Source organism: Formica exsecta, unplaced genomic scaffold (genome assembly GCF_003651465.1).
Source record: "Formica exsecta isolate Colony F162 unplaced genomic scaffold, ASM365146v1 scaffold451, whole genome shotgun sequence".
Lineage (NCBI taxonomy): Eukaryota > Metazoa > Arthropoda > Insecta > Hymenoptera > Formicidae > Formica > Formica exsecta.
In genome coordinates, this window is record NW_021851748.1 from 1296904 (window position 1) to 1316523 (window position 19620).

Sequence of the window (19620 nt, forward strand, 5' to 3'; positions counted from 1 at the left end):
CCCCTCCCCCTTCTCTCCCACTGTATCTGTCTGTCTATCGCTTCTTTCCGGTTACCGCATTTTTCGATTTCTCACTCTTTTTTTTCGCTCTCAGAAGAGGAAAGAAAAAGAGAACTTTATTAATTTATGACAAGACGGATGACGATCGTACAGTTTCCTCGTCGAGATTTACGTAATCCATCTAGGAGACGCGAGACGAAAGGGGGAAAAAAAAGAGAACGCTCGGCGATGGACAAACACATCGCCATTATGCTCGTAATCTGAGAGACGTCTCGCGGAGATCGAACGGTTCTCGAGTGGCGGCCATAAAAAAATCAGATGCGTCTCTTTCTTCCGAATGATCGCGCGATGACGTGGTCGCGATTTTTAGCTGTCCGGCGACATGGCACGATATGTGACCTCGAGACAGGGTCTATATTTTTTTTCACGAGCTAGTAACACCCTGATTACTCGAGCAAGTGCGAATGGGAAGAGACAATCCGGCAGAATCGCAGATGGCTCGTCGCTGCCGTCGTTCTCGCGGTAATAAAACGGTACGCCGCTAAAAAGAATTCGCGCGACAAAAGATGTGCTCAACTGATATAATGCAAGAGAGAGGAGCGAGAGTTATTAAGATGAGCCTAAATTTTAAGACACGTAGAATATACCAGCACGCTCCACAATACGACAACGTGCGCTGTCAAAGGTAATTAAACTGCGGCTTTATTTCATTAACATGTGGAAAGACAGAGGCATCTCGTACGAAAATAAATGGGTTAATAGATGAATAAATAATTTATAATGTCATTGCACGCATCAGCAACCAATAAATAATCGATAAAAAAATATGTGAAAAATATTTATGATTCGCATGATGTATGGCATAAAAAATTGTTATATATTCAATAATAATTGAGACGCGGAATTTAGACAGTTTCGAGAATAAAAAATTGCAGGTGGAAATACAAACGGTGACATTAACGTTGATCTTTGCGTTGAATGCATTATCATCGTAAGCTATTATATTTAATAAAGCAAAAATGTCTTTTCAACGCGTATAAAGGCATTTTTAAGATGATCAATAGCAGCAAGGAAAGTGCATAAAAAATATGTATGAATAAAATGATGTTTCAACATGAAATGAATCGAGAATTTATAAAAAAGTCAAGGCAGGAATTAACACGACTTTAAGGATGATTGAATAACGGATATCCTTGAGTATCACGTTCGACAAGGTGTCAAGATGATTAAACGATCGAATTCTTCGACAACATTAGTTCGATAAACGTGATTAATGATTTACACGTGCACTTTGCGTCCTTTTCGATATTATAAGTATTAAACCGATCGATCGTCTGTACTTTTCTAAATCTTCCTGATACGAGATACGCCTTGAATGTCTTGACAAATTCTGATTATCCATTCAACATATGATATACACATTACTTTATCACCTACAACGTAACTATTTCTCCTTCTTTTCATTTTTTGCAGTTACATAGCTATTTCTTCTTCTTTTTATTTTTTGCTATTATCTTAAACTTGCTAAATGTAAATTGAGTAAGATGGAGGAAATTTTAAACCATATAAAGATATGTATTTTCATGGTATATGGATTCCTATTGAAATCAGTATGCAACGTTGAAAATAAATAATCGAGATAGTTTTGAGATTAAACAATTTTAACAATATAATTATACCTCACCTACTGTTTTTTTTTATTGCAATCTTATCTATTTTAATTCTTTGTAATTGTCTCGCTATTTTGATTGTAAGTCTTAAAAATACTAAACAAAAAGAATATAATTTTTCTTTTTAATGTTATATATGTGCAAGCTACCGCAAAGCATAATATAATATGTACTTCGAGATGAAGAATGCTTAGATATCGGGAATCGCGTGCCGAGTTTTGATGGAATTTGAAATAGCCACGTGCGCGAGAGATATATTGTGCATCGACATTTTCTTATGCCCCGTCCCTCAGAATGTCTGAATCGAGTTCGACAGGAAATGCCCGCGCGATGGACATCGAGTGGCCTCTCTTGTCCCACCTAAGTCAACAAACGGACTCAGCTCGGTATTTTACTGTCGCGGCATTACGGGTATGAGAGTGTCGCGTGAACACACGCACGCAGGTGCACGCAAATGAACACCTCTTGTGTGACCGCCGTTGGAAAAATTCTGAGAAAATCGGAAATGTGATTTTCATGGAGCAACTATTTTTGAAATAGTCAATAGTTCATTGACGAGTCCGATCTGGTTTGCTTTCGTTCCATATCACGACGAAAGAATCTCGTGATAATGATAACTCTCAGCCTTTTTTGCATTCGGTGTAATTAAGTGCGTAATGATAATGATTATATCTGTCATGGGAATTATTGCGTTAATATCACGTATGTAACATAAAGATTTGTTGAGGATTTAATCTAATGTAATAGCGCGAATTAAAGGGTCAAACTAAATGCCCGTGATAAGAATAAAAATGCTCGTTAAATTAAAAGCGACTACTCTCTCTCTCTCTCTCTCTCTCTCATATTGTAAAATTTATTATTGACCGAAGCGCGAGCATTTGGACGATTATACATATTATATTTAGGTTTATCAAGATTGTATGCTTTCGTGTGAAATATTTAGAAATTTGATGGCATGTGAATTGCAAAGTAAAGTATAATTAAAGTTATTTCATCTACGGTACAATGTAAAAACACTTTGAAATATGTAATTAAGTTAGAAATCATGCACATATACTTCGAGAATCGCATCAAACAATTCATGAATTCGATACTAATTATCCTGCGCGACGAGAGACATAAATCGTCTGTTCTTTCGTTAAATATATGCGAAAACATGCTCGCAATATGTACGAAGCGTTATTTGAGAGGGAAGGCCATTTTGTTCCTGAGAATATTGACAGAGAACTCGTGTCGGGATTCGCGCGCGGCAAACTTTACATGATTTTGCGAACTTGCACGTCTCGCGTTGCACAATCCCTGTTACCAGACATATTACGTCCTATTCTAACTTTGAAATATCCTTGCAAGTACTCGTGAAGAGACCATGCATAAATTTTAAATAGATATGAATATCCTACTGTTTTCAATAGTTTGTTGAAATTCAAAATTTTCAATGTTTGTATAATTCGGTGTAAGCATACTTTCGCTGAAAAACCAATATAATTTAGAAATTATATTTGCATAATCAAAAAATTCATATCCTTTAATAAGGCACATTTAAGATACCATAAGTTATAATGTCATCATGAAATCGCTAATAATAGCACATCGGTGAAGAACGCGTTAGCATACTTATAAAAGAGGCCATAGAGGCAGAAGCCTCTGTCTAACACAGGTAAAAACTTTCCTGTAAGACAAATCTCTATGATCGAGTCGTGTCGCGAAACGTGAATTCCGGTGTCGTGATCTCTCCTCGAAGATTCAGCACGGATCTTGCCAGCGACGTAAATATTCATAAATTATCGGGACCAGCGCGCTAAGGTATTACGCGGTGACGGGAACCCACCTTGATTTTCTCGAAGAGTGTAACTTAATTAGCAATAAAGCACGCACTTCCGAGTACGTCGCTCGCTCGCTCGTCAAGCGGCGCGTTTCGCGGCCGTCTTCTCCGAAAGTTTTTCTCGCGCGCGGAAAGGAGCTCCGGCTGACCCGGTCAAACGACCTTAGGAGGAGAAACCTTACGATCGATATACTCGCGTGTTTATTGCTGAACTTTTAAGAAAATTTATTGTCAAACGTTTTCGACGTCCTCGACTCTCGAGACGGGAATCGCATCATTCTTCCCCGAAGCATCGCGTCGCGTCGGCGTGAAACTATCGGGAAGATACGTTTTTTGCGTAGTATATCAAGACGGGCAAATTTATTGCTAGATAAATAACATTGCACGTACGATAATACGCGTTTACGCGCGCATGTGTAATAATATTATAACGCGCGCTTTCGTAGCGGCGCGACGAGAAACGTTGAAAGACGCGCGAGACGAAAGTAATCGAATACCATCTCGAGTTTGGAACGGTATACGTACCCACGTGAAAGATGGAAGATCGATGAGCATGTGTGAAGGGATTTAATGAACAGCGTTACATTCAGGTATATAATATTCTTTATTTCACCTCGCACTCTCGACTCGGACATTTAAACGATGCCCGCGTCGTGGCTGCCACATCTTCCATATGCATCTCTTTCTTTTTTTATTTTTTTGTACTTGAGCGCAATCTCGCCGCGGACGTTCGGCGCGATCAAGGAGTTTCGGAATAGCTCTCCCCGCGCTTGTGTTTATTCGAAAAAAAGAGACTCTCGAAAAATATAAGTTACGTTAAGAGTACTCGAGATTCACGCGTAGAATCACGATCTATTCGGTGCCCGAATCAATCTTGTTCGATTTATCACATCGAACTCATTTCGCCGAATCCATTTTGGCGAACGAGCGCGTGTGCGGATCGAGCAGTAAAGTTCGGGCCTCGGACATTACCGAACGATTGATAGGCGCGATAACACGCGCGAAGCATTCACTGGCCATCGCCGAGCGTGTCGTCGCGCTATACACAGCGAATAGTTATATATCGCGTTTAACGTTAAACTATAGTTTGTATCGGCGCACTTTCAAAGAAGGCACCGCTTGTAAGGCACAATCGTCCGTCGTACGTTTCCCCAATGACACAAGACGTGTCACGAGCCGACGACTCGTTCCGTCAACGTGCACCTGTCGCCGGTATACGGCTGGGCAAAAGGGACTAATACCGAGCGGCTTGAGCAATTTTCATCGATCGGGCGATCACCGATCATAAAGCCGTTTTATGCCGGATGGCTACGCGCGGCACTTCTTGTTCTTGTCCATCGGCATGTAGGCCGACCGCGCTCTCTTCCCCTTCTCCCGCTTTTCCCTCGTGTTGTTCCAACCTAATCGTATTCGGCTACTCTTCTTCCCCACCCCGGATCGTCTTCTCGTTTCTTGTGCCAAGGCACCTTTGACACTTGGCCGTGCTTCTCGCTCGCCGCGTTATTACGATGTAACTGTACCTTCTCTCACTCTCCCTCCGCACCTCGCACGTTCTACTCCATTCTCTTCTTCACCTCACTTCACCTTTCTCTAGCTTCTTCTTCGTCTTCTTCGTCTTCTTCGTTATTTTCCCGCTCATTTTCATTTTTTCCTTCAAGCGTTTATTTTTTTTCCCTTTCGCCGGCAAGCTTCGATTTGCCAGAATTTCCGTTTCTTTATCAACATCATTGCGTCATTATTCTTTCATGTCGCCCTCGCGAACTCCGAGCGACACCGACGATAATCCTTCGCAAATTTCTATTAAGCATCTATTGAGCACCGTCTGATATCCGAGGTCATGTCTTCCGTGTGAGATCCAAAGGCGGTCCGGTATCTTGCAGAAGCTCGTTGTCCTCGCTGTCGCTCGACTTCTCCTCCTCTTCCTCTTCCATACTACCAGCATCCATTTCATGCCCATCCGTCTGCGTGTCCTTCATGCTGAGGTCCATCGGCTCTTCCTGCTCCGGTCCAAGAGATCGCAGAAATGCTAGGCTCTTGTCATATGCGATCTCTGTCGATCCTCTCCTCAGACATCGATCTCGTTGGCCGGCGTCGCGGTCGATCTCGCGACATTCTCGATTTTCCTCGTTCCTCTTCGTCGGCGACGGGGTTGTTCGCGGGCTGACGTTCTCGCTGGATGAGGTCGATAAACTGGTCACCATCTGCGGCGGGCTTATTTGATTCATGTAAGGTACCATGAAGCGTGCTTGCTGGAAGGGAAAGAACGGCGTGTTAAGCAGCTGCATGTGTGTGAGAGCCGGATGGAACAACGGCGGGCCCCGCCACATGGGAAACCTCGAGACTTCAGGCCTGAGCATTTCGTGCGAAACCCTCGGAAGATCACCAGGCCTCAAAATCGCGTCCTGGCTGGTCCTAGGTGGGATCTCTGGCGATCTTAATTGCACCGGCATATCCGGCGGCCTGAGCGCGCCTTCTTCCCTCTTGGGCAACCGATCCGGATGATGATGATGGTGCAGATGGTGATGGTAACTGTTCGCCGTAGTGGTCGCCGTGGTGACGATGCCGACGACGCTGCTAGCGCTGGTGTTACTTACGTTTTCGGTGTTATTATTGTTGTTATTCGCAGCGTCCAACGAACCAAAAGCCTTCTCGTACGCGGATTTAGGGTCCTTGATTAGGCGATTTTGCGCCTGGTGAGACTGCTCCTGCAGCAGGCAGTGTATCTTGAACCAATTGGAACGCCGACCATAACGTGAGCCGGACTTAGACATGCCCACCATCAAGCACTTCCGCAAGCGACACGCCTTGCAGGCGGTGCGATTCTTCTTGTTGATCACGCAGACGCCGCCGTTCTTGCATTCAGATATGCTGCCCAGATTGTTATAAGTACGCCCGAAGAAAGACTGTGCAACAGAAAGCGAAAGATGCGCACATTGATGAATGGCAATCGATTAACGATTTGCACTTTCGCTTGATTACGTACCAGATGTGCAGAGAAACGCATCAAAATAAAACATTCATCTATCTGTTAGTAAAAAGCTAGGATTCAACTGTCGGAAAGTTTACAAGCTACAGTAGAAGCAAGCGCGTTCGCGAGATATAATTAAATCTTCGGACAACGTACTATTTCGACGCGTGACGACTTTTAATTTAACGGTAAATTACGGGTGACTGATTTTAGCACCGGGATATCTTTGCACCATGGACTGTTGACGCAAGAGTCTGTTTTACAAAAGACAATCACGTCTGCGATACTATTACTCTTTGTCTCGGTGTGATTCTACGCGATTTACGTAATTTCAGACTTAAGTATCTCCCGTCGCGCGAGAAACGTAATAATCACGGGTCGTCCCTTTCTTTTTTTTATTCTTTTCCTTTTTTTCGTTTTATTACACAGAGAATAACGACACGGATGAATAGCCGTGGAAGAATAGCAGTGCGAAGATACTGACCTTGCAGCCTTCGCACGTGAAGGCCCCGAAGTGAAAACCCGCGGCCGGCTCTCCGCAAACTCTGCAGAGCTGATTCATCTGCAACAAAAAGATGCGATATGTGGTTACGCTCGGGATCCGAGAACGTTCAGAATGTGCCCGACGATCGCGCCTGATTTCCGTACAATGTCTGCCAATCACGAAAGGATTCTCAATCCCGGTCTAATGCACGCTCTCGTAACGTAAGTTCAACGCGGAACAACGGGGAGCACTGTGTGATAGGGATAGGCCGTAATATATGTTGGATTTTTCTATTTCAGTACAAAGCATTATTATGAAATCGTAACTGAAAAGGAACGTGAAAATTATTTTAAAAAATATACTGAAGATATATTAACTCATTCATCAATTATTTTTTAATATTTAAAATATTTAAAATGTATTATATATTCTCTTTTCATTAATATATGTTTCATTAATATATATAAATATGATAAATTACATTTGATAATAAGACGTCAACTTACTTGAAGTATCAATTAATTACTAAACTTCTTGAACGCCGATTAAAGAATCATAAAATTTATCAAATGTTTGTGTTATATTTGGCTGTAAAAAACTAATATGAAAAACTAATATGCGTTTGTGAAGTACTGTTTGTGATGCGACGTCACATGTGATAAAACAAATTACAAAAAAATCTCTCTAACATCACAGTATTTTTTAAAAACATTATCACAACGCTATCAATTTATCACAATATTATTTTATGCGTATGTATATAGTAGCCATCTATATTATTCTCAAAATTGAAAATGACGAATCTTCTTCGTTATATGTATTTAAATATTCTAATTCCTTGCATCATTAGATCTAAATTGAAAATAATTCATTTATCGAAAAAAAGGGTTTATTTCCCTGCTTTTTATCCCAATCAATTCCAATGTAAGACTATCCAAGAATATCGAACATATTCCCGGATTCGATCTCTTAAAATTCTCAATTACAATCTCTCGTCGAATTGTGCGATCCGCAATCGGCAATCAGCGCGCGCGCATCTGCTTCATGTGGAGGATCCTCGACGGTGACGTCGCGCGGGAGAAAAAAAGGACCTTTTCTTGCCATGTTTATGCGAGGATCGGCGAGAGGGGTTTCTCTACGAGAAACCGCGCGTTCCTATTAAAACCTAGTTAGCCAGTCATTACCAGATTGCACAGCTCCGCCGCGCATCCTCAGCTTGGATGCGCGAGACGTTGCGAGAAAGGCGACGCAAAGATGAGAAAACCGTGCACGCTGCGTATGTAGCGTGAGCGTACGTGGACGCGGGTGAGCGTGCGGATTGTACGCGGGCAAAAGAGCGAGGATGTGATTCGCGCGGGCTTCGATTCCCACACGAAAAGGGTGAACTAAGTTAACGACCGCTCTCTTTCGTAAGAGCAACGAGAAATTAATCGAGCGGGAATAATCGGAGGCGATCGCATAACGCGTTCGATTCTTGGGATCCGTGTTCGAACGTGCTCGAATTCATTTTCGCTCATTCGACGAACGTTGCGCGGATAGATTAGGACGTCTCTCGTGATCACTTTACCAGCAATAATTTTTATAGATATATTTTTTATACGCGGCTAACATTTTATACGCGCTCGTTCCATCATAACTATCTGCATTTAATGGCGCTTTACAATTCCGACATATATAACACGGAATGAATGCGTGATTTGCGAATGTATGCATCGAATAAATTGATCGGATTTAGGACCCACGTTTATTGCACTGCATACGGAATCGATTTGATTAGAAAACAATTATGCATATATGGTAAGATTTCCACATGATGACTTAAATTGCGAAATATTTTGATTGTATATTATCGAGACGTATATCACCATATAAAATAAATCATTAAATGCGCGTACCGTGTAATCTCGCGTGGGTGCGAGAAGATAAAAGTTCGTTTTTATTCGCCCCTTTTTTTTACAGTATAAAATTCATCGCAACGACCTTTATAAATATCACAGACGAACGTATTTCTGCCGATCGTCGTGAACGCTAAAACGGCCTACAGCGACGCGCAGGTATTCGAAAACGACTTTCGATCTCATTAATCTAGGAACGTATGCTCGGTACGGGCTGATGATTTCTCGCGGAAATGATGGTGAGGAGCAGCGACGTGCAAGCCGAGGTAGGAGGCAAAAAAGGTTAAACGTCCAACAGATGACGCGGCTATGTCACCTCGGTTCTAATCCCCGCGGCCACAGACCACCACACATCGACGATGCTAAATAACGCGTTGCTCCCGTGGTCGTGTTGCTTCTCGCACGATTTACGGATAATCTACATCGCTACACATCGGTATGAATCCTTTCCATCGCCCACCCACGTCCCACGCGCGAGAATCGTCTCATTAAGCGTCGCCACAAACGACATTCAATAACGAGCAGAGATAGCGTAATGTGCTTTTTTTTTTTACAAAAAATGAGTTACACGCTTCTCTTCTTTTTCAGGGTTTTGTTCGCTCTCTAAATTCCGTTATTCCAGGCGACGGCGCAATTTAATGAGAATAATACAACCTATGTAAATACCAATCAACTGTCGAGTGAGTGACGACGAAAAGAAATTCGCGCGATACGTGTCTTCAATCCGATCAGTTTATGAGAGACACCGTAATTTAATTGAATCGCAAGACCCGTGATTAAACATTAAATGCCACAGAAATATCATATTTGAATAACAAAAAAAAATCGTAATTTACAATAAATGCCATGTGACGTATGAATCTTTATTGTCTGACGTAAGACGATTAATTCTATATTATTAATATACAGGCATTTATTACACGTACGTGGGGTAATTGTCACCGTTTCTCTAATAATATTACACATATATCATTTAAAAAAAACATATTTTAAATCATTTAAAAAAACATTTTAAATAATCAAATTATAATTTAAATAAAAAATAATTTGTTTTATTTATATAAAGTCTCTTTTGCTCGATTTTTAATACGAAGACGGAAAACGAACTTTTGCGGAAGCCAATAATTGAATAGTGAGAGATTTATATAAAGAGAAGGAAACTCACCACGTCGGTGTTGGCCGCTGCCGGGGTGATTGTCGACGTAGGCGTCCACCACCCTGGGGTGGCGGATGTCGTGTTGGCGATAATACCAACACCCGTCGCAACCGAGATGGATCCGCTCCCTATCAATCCTGCCGAGCCCGATAAATCGCCCACATCCATTCGACGTGCTTTAATCCCTCGGTGTCAGCCGTCCTGGCCTATAACTCGACCTGCCGTCTTCTCGTTTGTTGTGGCGAGCCAACATTTTGGCACTTCTTCCGTATCGTCGCGCTTGTCACTGTGAAAACGCAAATAATTCTTGAGAAAAATCAATAATTTATAATGTTGTACATTATACGGATGGAATTAATTATTGCTCTCTAATTGATAAGATTGAATATTTTTTATATCGTCGTTATATATTGTTATAATATTCTTATTTAAATTCGGCGATTCATTCACTAATGTATTGTATAAGACAAGATATTAGTGTGTCGAGCACACATAGATACCGCCTTTCCGCAACAGAAACACCAAGAGAATATACTAACCGATATCTCCCACTATTAAAACGACATTTTTACGGTGAATAAACGCGCGAGGCAGCGTATCAGCGCGCGGCATATAATAATTATTCCAGAATACGAGCGGCGGTTCGCGGAGCATGAAAGCGAGAGAACGCAGTCCTCTTCCCGAAATCGCGATCGGCGGACGCGAGGCCCTCAGGTATGTATCGCTCGAGATAACATGTCGTGTTTACAACGATGTAACGCCATTACCATGTTAACGCAGCCCGCCCTGCGAGGGACGCATAAATACGAGAGCTAATTACAGAGGCTGCCACGTATTAATTTTCGCCCTGCGCACCATGTGGGAATTCAACCAACGTGTATAAACGTGCATGCTTCTGTGTGTGTGTATGTGTCTGTATATGATTACCGAGATTTAATTTCAATTTATTGAGGATAAACTCGCGTTAGCTCGAAGCAACTCAAAACGGGATTGCGAATGTTGTAAATACGAGGAAATCAATATTCGTACAAATTATAAAAGAATTCGAAAATTAAATCTCTCTACATAGTTGGTACAAAGGATGACGGATGGGACGTGTATGAAATAACGCGATCTGTAGCTTAAAGAATTAGACTAGTTTCGAGATTTGAAAGTAAATGTTAATTGAGGATACTGAGATTTTCTTAGTCAATCGCAAAGCCACGATTAGGAACGCAGTAATTGGTGCCGCAGCGAGTTAATCTACTCGATCACGGAGTATTATACATACTTACAACATGATCGCGTTATATGCGAGAATCTGTAGCAACAGAGATTATATACGAGATTTCAAATATTCATGGATTATAATTGAAGCACATTTGATTGCGTTAAATTGCTACGAATTTATAGCGCCACGATTATACTAATGCTCAAGTTGTAACACATCACAATATATTACAAAGTTGGAGCGGTATCAAGGAGAACTGGTACATTTAATACGAAATACTAATGAATATCGGCAAATAAGCATAAAATCCATAATTGATGAAACTTTATTCACTAAAACTCTTTAATTGTCGATTGATAATAATTCGAGGCTAAAGTGTGCGCGTGAACTTTAATATGTCCGAAACAATAGAAATGCTTTTTTTTATCTTTTAATAATAATTCATAACAAGTGTGACTATTATAATATATATATATATATCTAGGACGTAATCAATACTCATTGGTACTTATAACTAAGAAAAAATTTTCCTGTTTATGTAACTCATCATTATAATTTTTAACGTAGGATTATATATACACATTCTAAGTGTGATCTCTAAGAATAATAATCCCATATAAAAACGATATGATTCTTATTCGCGCGGTAATCAAAAAATCGTTGCAAATAATTGTTTTCGACGGACGAACGCGTCTGTTTTCGCAAACATATGTACATTAAAATCAACGTAATCGGCCGTCTTCGTGACAAAAGAAGAGACCGCGATGATGCTGCGGCCACCGATAAATTTTATTGCGCGCCATCTCTCTTCGTCGACTAATGACAAATTAATTAAGAGCCGTATATGCTCGCGGAAGACCGGTTCCACCTGAATATCACCGCCATGCTCCCCGGCTCCGATAAATCCTTGTTTCCGCGGATTAAGGCACAAATCAGCGCGGATTAAAGCACAAATTAGCACAATTGTAACGCTCGTGATAATCACGCGTTCTCCGAAGTTACGACGACAATGATGACCGATCATCGATGTCATCAGGGTTTTTCCTATTTGTGTTTTCGAGTTGCGTCTAACGAGCGTATATTTCATTAGCTGATGCCGAAGGACGCCTCTTCGCTCTTAAAACTATTATCAGCGCACCGTCATCGCCGATATGTTTCAGCTGTCATCGGGCAACGTAAGGATTCCACGTCTCGGTATTTACGCGGATCGCGACGCGTCCTCGGTCCTTGAACAAATCGGCAGAAGGAGAATCGTTTCTCTTTGTACAAGAACGTGAACACGACGCGTTCGTCTCGCGTATTTGCTAATGAATAACTGCGTGAATAGTTTCATTACAAATCCCACTTGATCTTAATCGATTATGAGCTTAATTTGTGAAATAATTAGGGTATTAAAGCGTAATTAGTAATGCTGTCGCGAGAAATAATGGTACCGCGCGTAGGTATTAAATTGTCGTGGTCGCGATTTATTCACCGTGACGACGAGATTTGACATTTGACGCTTAGAACAATGTTTCGATCGCGTCACATTAAAGTATTAATCGCATTCCATCACGGATCCAAAGTTCATTCGATCGGAACTTTGAGAATCTTGAATTAATTATCGGCTTGGATCCGATACGAGAAATTCGACCTTTCCAAACTTATGAAATATCCCCTTATGAACGGCCGTGATGTCCAATATATCAATCCGCGAAAGTTTGCGCGGCAATTTATTGAAATGCCTATCGAAACACGCTTATTTATTTCCGCGATAACGATTTCAAATGATCTCCCGCCGTTGTTGATTTCGTCATTGCTAATTCGTCCTTTCTTCTATCGGTTCCTCTCGCCTTGCGAAAGCCACTCCTCTATCCCGCTATTAATAATTCGATTGTCCGGCAATATTTTTTTCTCCACTTTTGACAGATGCGCGCGGTGATCGCGATCGGCGGCCGGCTGCCTCTCTGCTCATCTTCGCAATAATAATGATTGAAAGGTGAAACACACTCGCGTCAAAAGCATCATCCGTGTATATAATCTTTTTTTTTTTACTCCTGTTCTTTTCGGGCGGGCGTACGAACATCTCGATCGCTGCCAAGTCGTGGCAGCCAATGAGTGACGAGCGGACTGCACCTTTAATGAACCGGTTGTAAGCGGCACGTCACATGGATATCACCGTACTGGCTGCAGACATTTGAAATTGTTGCGCCCCCTCTCCCCTCACTCTAAGTCGTGACAAATTAATCATAACCGCTGCGAATCGTCTGAATCGATTTTTCGTGTAACGGCACCGGCTGCTGGTTCGTCGAATTGTTCGCGATCACGGGCATTATTAATCGCAAGCACTGTGAGATTGAATCAATCGATTTCCATTTGCGAATTTGAGGTCAAATATAGCATGCCACATTGTACATTGTAATTGTAAAGTTCTAAGCACCTAATTATACATCTCGTGTAGCATTGATTTCCCCTTTAAAGGTTTCGAGTCTAAAATAATGAGTTTGAATTACTGTTAATTTCTGACACTCTTGACCGTTGTTACGCAAACGTAACTCGATTTCATTACGAGGGATTGATCGAGCGTCGAAGTGGCAAGCATCTCGACAAATAGCATAGTAAAAGGCCTTTCTCACACGAGAGATATTGTTACGTTATTTATTGAAATGATTCGAATAAGAGATCGCACTATCGGCATATATAATATTATATGTTTGAAACTTATTATGAGAGTGTAACGTCTCGATTCTCAACGGCCGTTCGATAAATGTGAGAAAAACGAAAGATACGGCATTCACATTATGTCAGAAAATTATGTTATAAATAATCGAAGAGATAATTTCGATAGTTCGATTAATTTCGCACGGCACGCCTAAAATCTTTGCCGGCGGGATTATATCGAATGTCAGTGGAAACTTAATCGTATCGAATAACCATTTGAGATAAACTAATGTAATATCTGAATGAGGAAAGAGATATTGAGTTTTAGCAATAAATAAAAATTGTAGGAAAGGCGGCATCATTTAAAAATATCAAAAAATATAAACAAATAAAAAAGATATATAGATGAATAAAAGAATTAAAAAATGCAATAAAACATATTGAAATTTTCTAAAAATTTCTTCGCATTATTATTTCTTTCATAAATCGTTAACGAATATATTTTAGTAACATTGTGAACGGAAAAGAGCCTTAAAATCATAGACGGATCTGCAACGAGAAGTTTGAATTCTCTTTCTCCAAAAATATATTAATTAGATAAATAGAGTAATAAAATCTCGCATAAGATTTTTTTTTTTTCGCTCCATCAAGAATATACAATAGATGTATTAATTAAAAAATGTGAGAATGAATATATATATTTGAGATACATAGGGGAATAATATATTTTGATGAATTTTAAGACATGACTCTCTTTTCAGGAAAAGGGTAAAGGGATTTTCTTTCTTAAAGCTAAATCCGCCTATGACTCTCTGACACTAGTAAATTTACGACTATGTGTGAATGTGAAAAATATGCGATACATACCTGTCCAAAATTTTCCACCGATATTTCCGTTTATTCCTTTTCTTCTCTCAACGCACACACTCAAATATAAATCCTCCGTTCAGTCAATTCTTCACACTGTCGCGCCTGTAAGCGCGTCAGTCCGCCGCGACAATACGCATTATCAGTCGTTTGCTCTTTTCCAGCACAGAAAACACACATTGACGCACGTTCTTCATCTACGCACCGTATTATTAAACGGTGCGCGATCGTTTCGTCGCGGTAACGTCATTACACCAAACCGATGTACACTCGCGTGGAAGATATCCTCCGACAGAGAAAAATCGTAATCATCTGTCGGAAAGGATCAAGGTACAAAGGTATCGCGTATAAGGTACCACGCAGAAATCACCGACTGATGTCACAAAAACCAAGTGTTTTTTTTCCGTATCTTTCTTCAGGATCACTGCTCTTCGACCTTTCAGAACATATGCTGGAGAATCACACCGATCGCGTGCTTGCCCGCGCTCGAAACTACGTCGCGCGACTTTTCGACGATTTCCGTCACAAGTTCAACAAAAAGAGACGAATAAACTGATGGGATGGTTGGGAGGAACGGGAGAAAACGCGCGGGATGATACGGGGATGAAGAAGAAGAGGACGGCGTCGTGGATGGCTGGCTGGACCGCCGGCCGGCTCGGGGCGTGCGCTCGTGTAGCACGTGGCCGCCAGACTGAGTATCCCCTACCTTAGGCACCTTCGTCAATCCGTTTGTCCGTCTCATCCTTATCTCACCTAGCCAGCTGAGAAGGACTACTGCGGCCTTCTTGCGAGCACGCCGTCTTCGTCACACCTCGTCGGCCGATCTCTCTCACGCTCGTCTCTTCCTCACTGCTTCGCTCTTGCTTCTTCCATCTGTCTCTCTCCCACCCCTCTCTTTCTTTTTCCCCCACTATTTCTCATGGACTCAACGCAGCATCCGTCTCTGCATTACGGTGGAGGTAACACGGTACAGCTGTTTCCCTCTCGCTCGTTCGCGCGTTCGTTCCTCTCCGTCATTCCAGCTGTTCGTTTCGTACTTACTTTGTCTCACGCCGTCTATCCGCCTTGCGTTCGTCTCTCTCCACCACCATCCAGTTACAACCTGATCCTCTCGCGAGGAGCCGCGATTCTCCCGCGACCGAAGAGACGACACACGTATGCACGCTTCCCTCCCCCTCTAATTCCATACACAGCCCTCCTTTGCTCGATCCAGCGGTATCTTATGCAGATTCGCGACAGAGAATTCTATTTCGCTCTATAATGCTGCGCGATTCTGTTGGAAAATTACAGAATCGCTAAATTTTTTAACCGCAGAGAACATTGACTCACCGCGCGATGCCGCGATTAAGAGAATCATAAGAGAATGTGTATAAAAATTAAGAAACATCGTTTAGATCGGTGACATACCAAAGTCTCAAATCGAAAATAAAATAAATCGTGAAACTATTTTATAATATTTTACATATTGATAGTATTACTAAATTGAGTCTTCAAACTGGTATTTGATGATTAATTGGAAAACAAAGTGAAATCTACAGTAATCATTTTAATGACGAGGCTTACTGATGTTCTATTAATCTCTTATCTGCGATAATATTCGATAGTAATCGATAAATAGATAATCATGAATAAGATTATAATCAAACGATACGTAGTATGCATAGTTCTCTAAATATTCACAAGATAATACGTAAATCATGATAAAAATAACTGTAGAAATTAATTTTGTTTCAAGTAGAAAAAAAATTTCCAAGCTAATATTAAAAAATGTATGACTAAATTTTTTTTTAAATATATTTGTGTAGTTTTCACCTTCTCATGGATCACTATTTTAACCTGAACCTGAATTATATGATTCTGTAATCATGTTTATATCGTGATACAAAGTTAATTTTATTCTATTAAAATATCATCTTTTGAGATGTTAAAAGAATCATCTCGTCAATCCGTGATAATCGTGTCCACAATTTTTTTTTATTTGCCAATCTCGAAAGGGAAAATACTACAAATTCTGATAAAACCAGATATTTACTTAAGTTTTCGGCGAAATAATCGGACAAGTTTATCTTATTAGAATAAATCAAAGGAGAGTAAAGTTAGAGATACAGGAATTGCGTTGACGCTGTAAAACATAGCGTGTACTGTAACGTTTAACGGTGATTCGCGTAACTTTAGCAGTCAGCCACCTCGTAAATGTAATCGAAGAAAGCACTACCACATCGTATACTAGGGTACTTTATTGCTTATGCATCTTTTTTCCGCATGGCCTATACTATACAGCCGGCTACTACAGGTGCGGCTTTGAGTAAACGCAATGGCGATTACAGCAACTTGAAACTGCAAATGTTCACGCTATGATCACAAATACAGTTACGAAATATTGTTATAAGTCAATCTTTCTAATCTTTTATATCTTCCGTTATTCTTTAAAATTTATATATGCAGATCTAAAAATATAAATTCTGTGTATTTGTTATTATAACTTAGAACAACGCCTATCATAAAATCTGAATGCAATTCTTTTCTTAATACGACAGATTTTTTTGCTTTGTTATATATTATTTTAACACAAGCTGATATAAGTTAACAAGTTAATGTGTAATATATTTAAAATTATTGTATGAAATTATATATATATGTATGTATCTTATCAGATCAAATATCTGAAGGAGGTTTGCATAATAATCATAACATAATTACTGGCCATTAACAAGAGACTACATGTGAAAGGAAATACGAACAATGTATGAGACACGGGTTGCTTGGTGATTTCAATGCGTGTCAATAGTTTGAATATACATTGGAAAATGCGTATAATTCAAGCGTATCTTTTTTATTATTTTCCAGATGCATTGTTTTAAAGAATACGGGCTTGACTGTCACCCTCGTGAATGTAAATTAATAATGCATATTTCTGATTTTCTAATTGATTCACAAATATTCGTTTGAATAATATATTATAATATAATATAATATAGTTTCTACATACACACAATTATTAACTATAACAATAATTATATACTATCAACTTTTCGCAATGGGTATTAAGCTTGCTTTTCTTGCTATTCCTCTTACGGTTGTACCCGAGGCACGTTAAATATCGTTAACGCTCCGATTGATCGTAAATTTTGTGCACGGGCAATCGCATAAATAAATTTAATCATGCGTGACTCACCGGTTCATGCGGAGAAATACCTGTGTAATACACCCTTGCATGAATATCCGTCCCAGCCGGTCGCCGCCGCATGCAATTCCCAATCTGCGCGGCAATATCGCGATTGGTTCCCTCGTTGAGTTTTGCTTCGTCTTAAGACGAGACAAATGGTATGCCGTTCTATCACCGTCGTTGCGCAGAATAAAGCTGGAGAGGGTCCCGATGCATTGTGCGAAGTAGGAGGTACCCGATCAGCGACCAATAGAAAGAGCCGCCACCCACGAAGTAATAAAAATTAATTTATCACATGGATCACCGCCTACGCCATTGCTCCGTTCACGCGAGCGAGACTTTGCAGCATCCCGCAAGATAGCGTTATCTGTCGGGTATTGCAAGCAAATAATTTTCTCGTTTGTGCGTTGCATCTTTGCATCAATGTACAGATACTAGATCAAATAATCGGCATCACTATATAAATTTTCGTTGGGCATATCTTTTATCTGTAACAAAAAAACACATAATTAAATTCATTACGTGAAGATGTTTTTATATAATAACGATAATAATAACACACACGCACACACACACACGATTATATAATGTGTATAATATCTTTCTAAATGTATATGATATAAATGTTATACATTTAACGATTACTGGATATATTGCTTCAAGCATTTGGCGGAATTAAAAATTTCGAAAGATAATCGTTATTTTAACCTTTTTGATATACGATAATCGACTAACACTGGCAACCGCCAACGCGCGTCGACTATAATCGACAATTTCAAATTCAAGATGATATATGCCGACAAGTACCCGCTGTACCGAAAAAGTTAACATAATGAAAATTACATACGCATCCAAGCTTAATCGTGTTTTTCTTCTTGTAACATTCATTGATGCTTTACTCGACGTTTACGAAACAAGAAACACATTATTTTTGCATGGGATATACACTTTCACTAAATTTTTAAGAAGGAGACTGGAGGAGAAACGTATGGCGTGTACTTCAAAAAGAAACGGACTAGTACATGAAATTGAAAGGTTGCTTCAGATGGCGCCAGGTTCCGGTAAAAATTTCGTGTACGTCGATAATTTCCATCTTATATTATCGAAATTACTTTCGTATCACAAATCAATGCTTAAAAAATCGCAAATTATTTGCGTTAAAATATATAAATGTCCGCTAATGTACGGATCAATATATGAATACATTTGTTAAATATTCTCATGAGCGAAAAACTTACCGTATGCAGTTATAGAAAAATTGATATAGTTTCTATCGATTTAAAAATATTACATTTGATTAATCTCTTATGGTTGTTGTATCTCTACGAAAAATTATTAAAGAGTAAAAATTTTATAAGCGACAATTTGAAAAAAGTCGTATATAAAAATGCATGAATGCTCTGTAACCAACATTACGGAATAAAAAAATAATAATCAAACATAGACAAAATACTATTAAAGATAGCCCGCCTTCTTTGTAAAGTTTCACGATTCGATGGGAAAACTTTGACATAACCGATCGTCGATACTATTGCGATAAACGACATGGTTGTAATACAAAATATTGCACAAAGCTAAAGGTTTATCCAGACATCAGTTATAATCGCGCTAACAACCAATCACGTACGACATCTGTTTTACGAGAAGTAAAATACTAAAGGCCTAAACTCTTGCATGATCACATAATGTATATTGAGAGAAATCGATTAATCATATGTCTAATTTAAAGGATGTTGCGTTCA

General features: G+C 39.9%; 1 protein-coding gene across 1 annotated transcript; it reads right to left on the reverse strand.

Moving 5' to 3' along the window:
* Positions 1–3868: 3868 nt before the first annotated feature.
* LOC115240809 (zygotic gap protein knirps-like) lies at positions 3869–15464 on the reverse strand. Its single transcript, XM_029816178.1, has 4 exons — positions 14713–15464; positions 10005–10281; positions 6945–7022; positions 3869–6395 (listed from the first exon to the last, which is right to left on the reverse strand). Exons 2-4 carry the CDS (start codon positions 10161–10163, stop codon positions 5328–5330), a joined length of 1305 nt encoding a protein of 434 aa, XP_029672038.1. The 5' UTR covers positions 10164–10281; positions 14713–15464; the 3' UTR covers positions 3869–5327.
* Positions 15465–19620: the final 4156 nt, after the last annotated feature.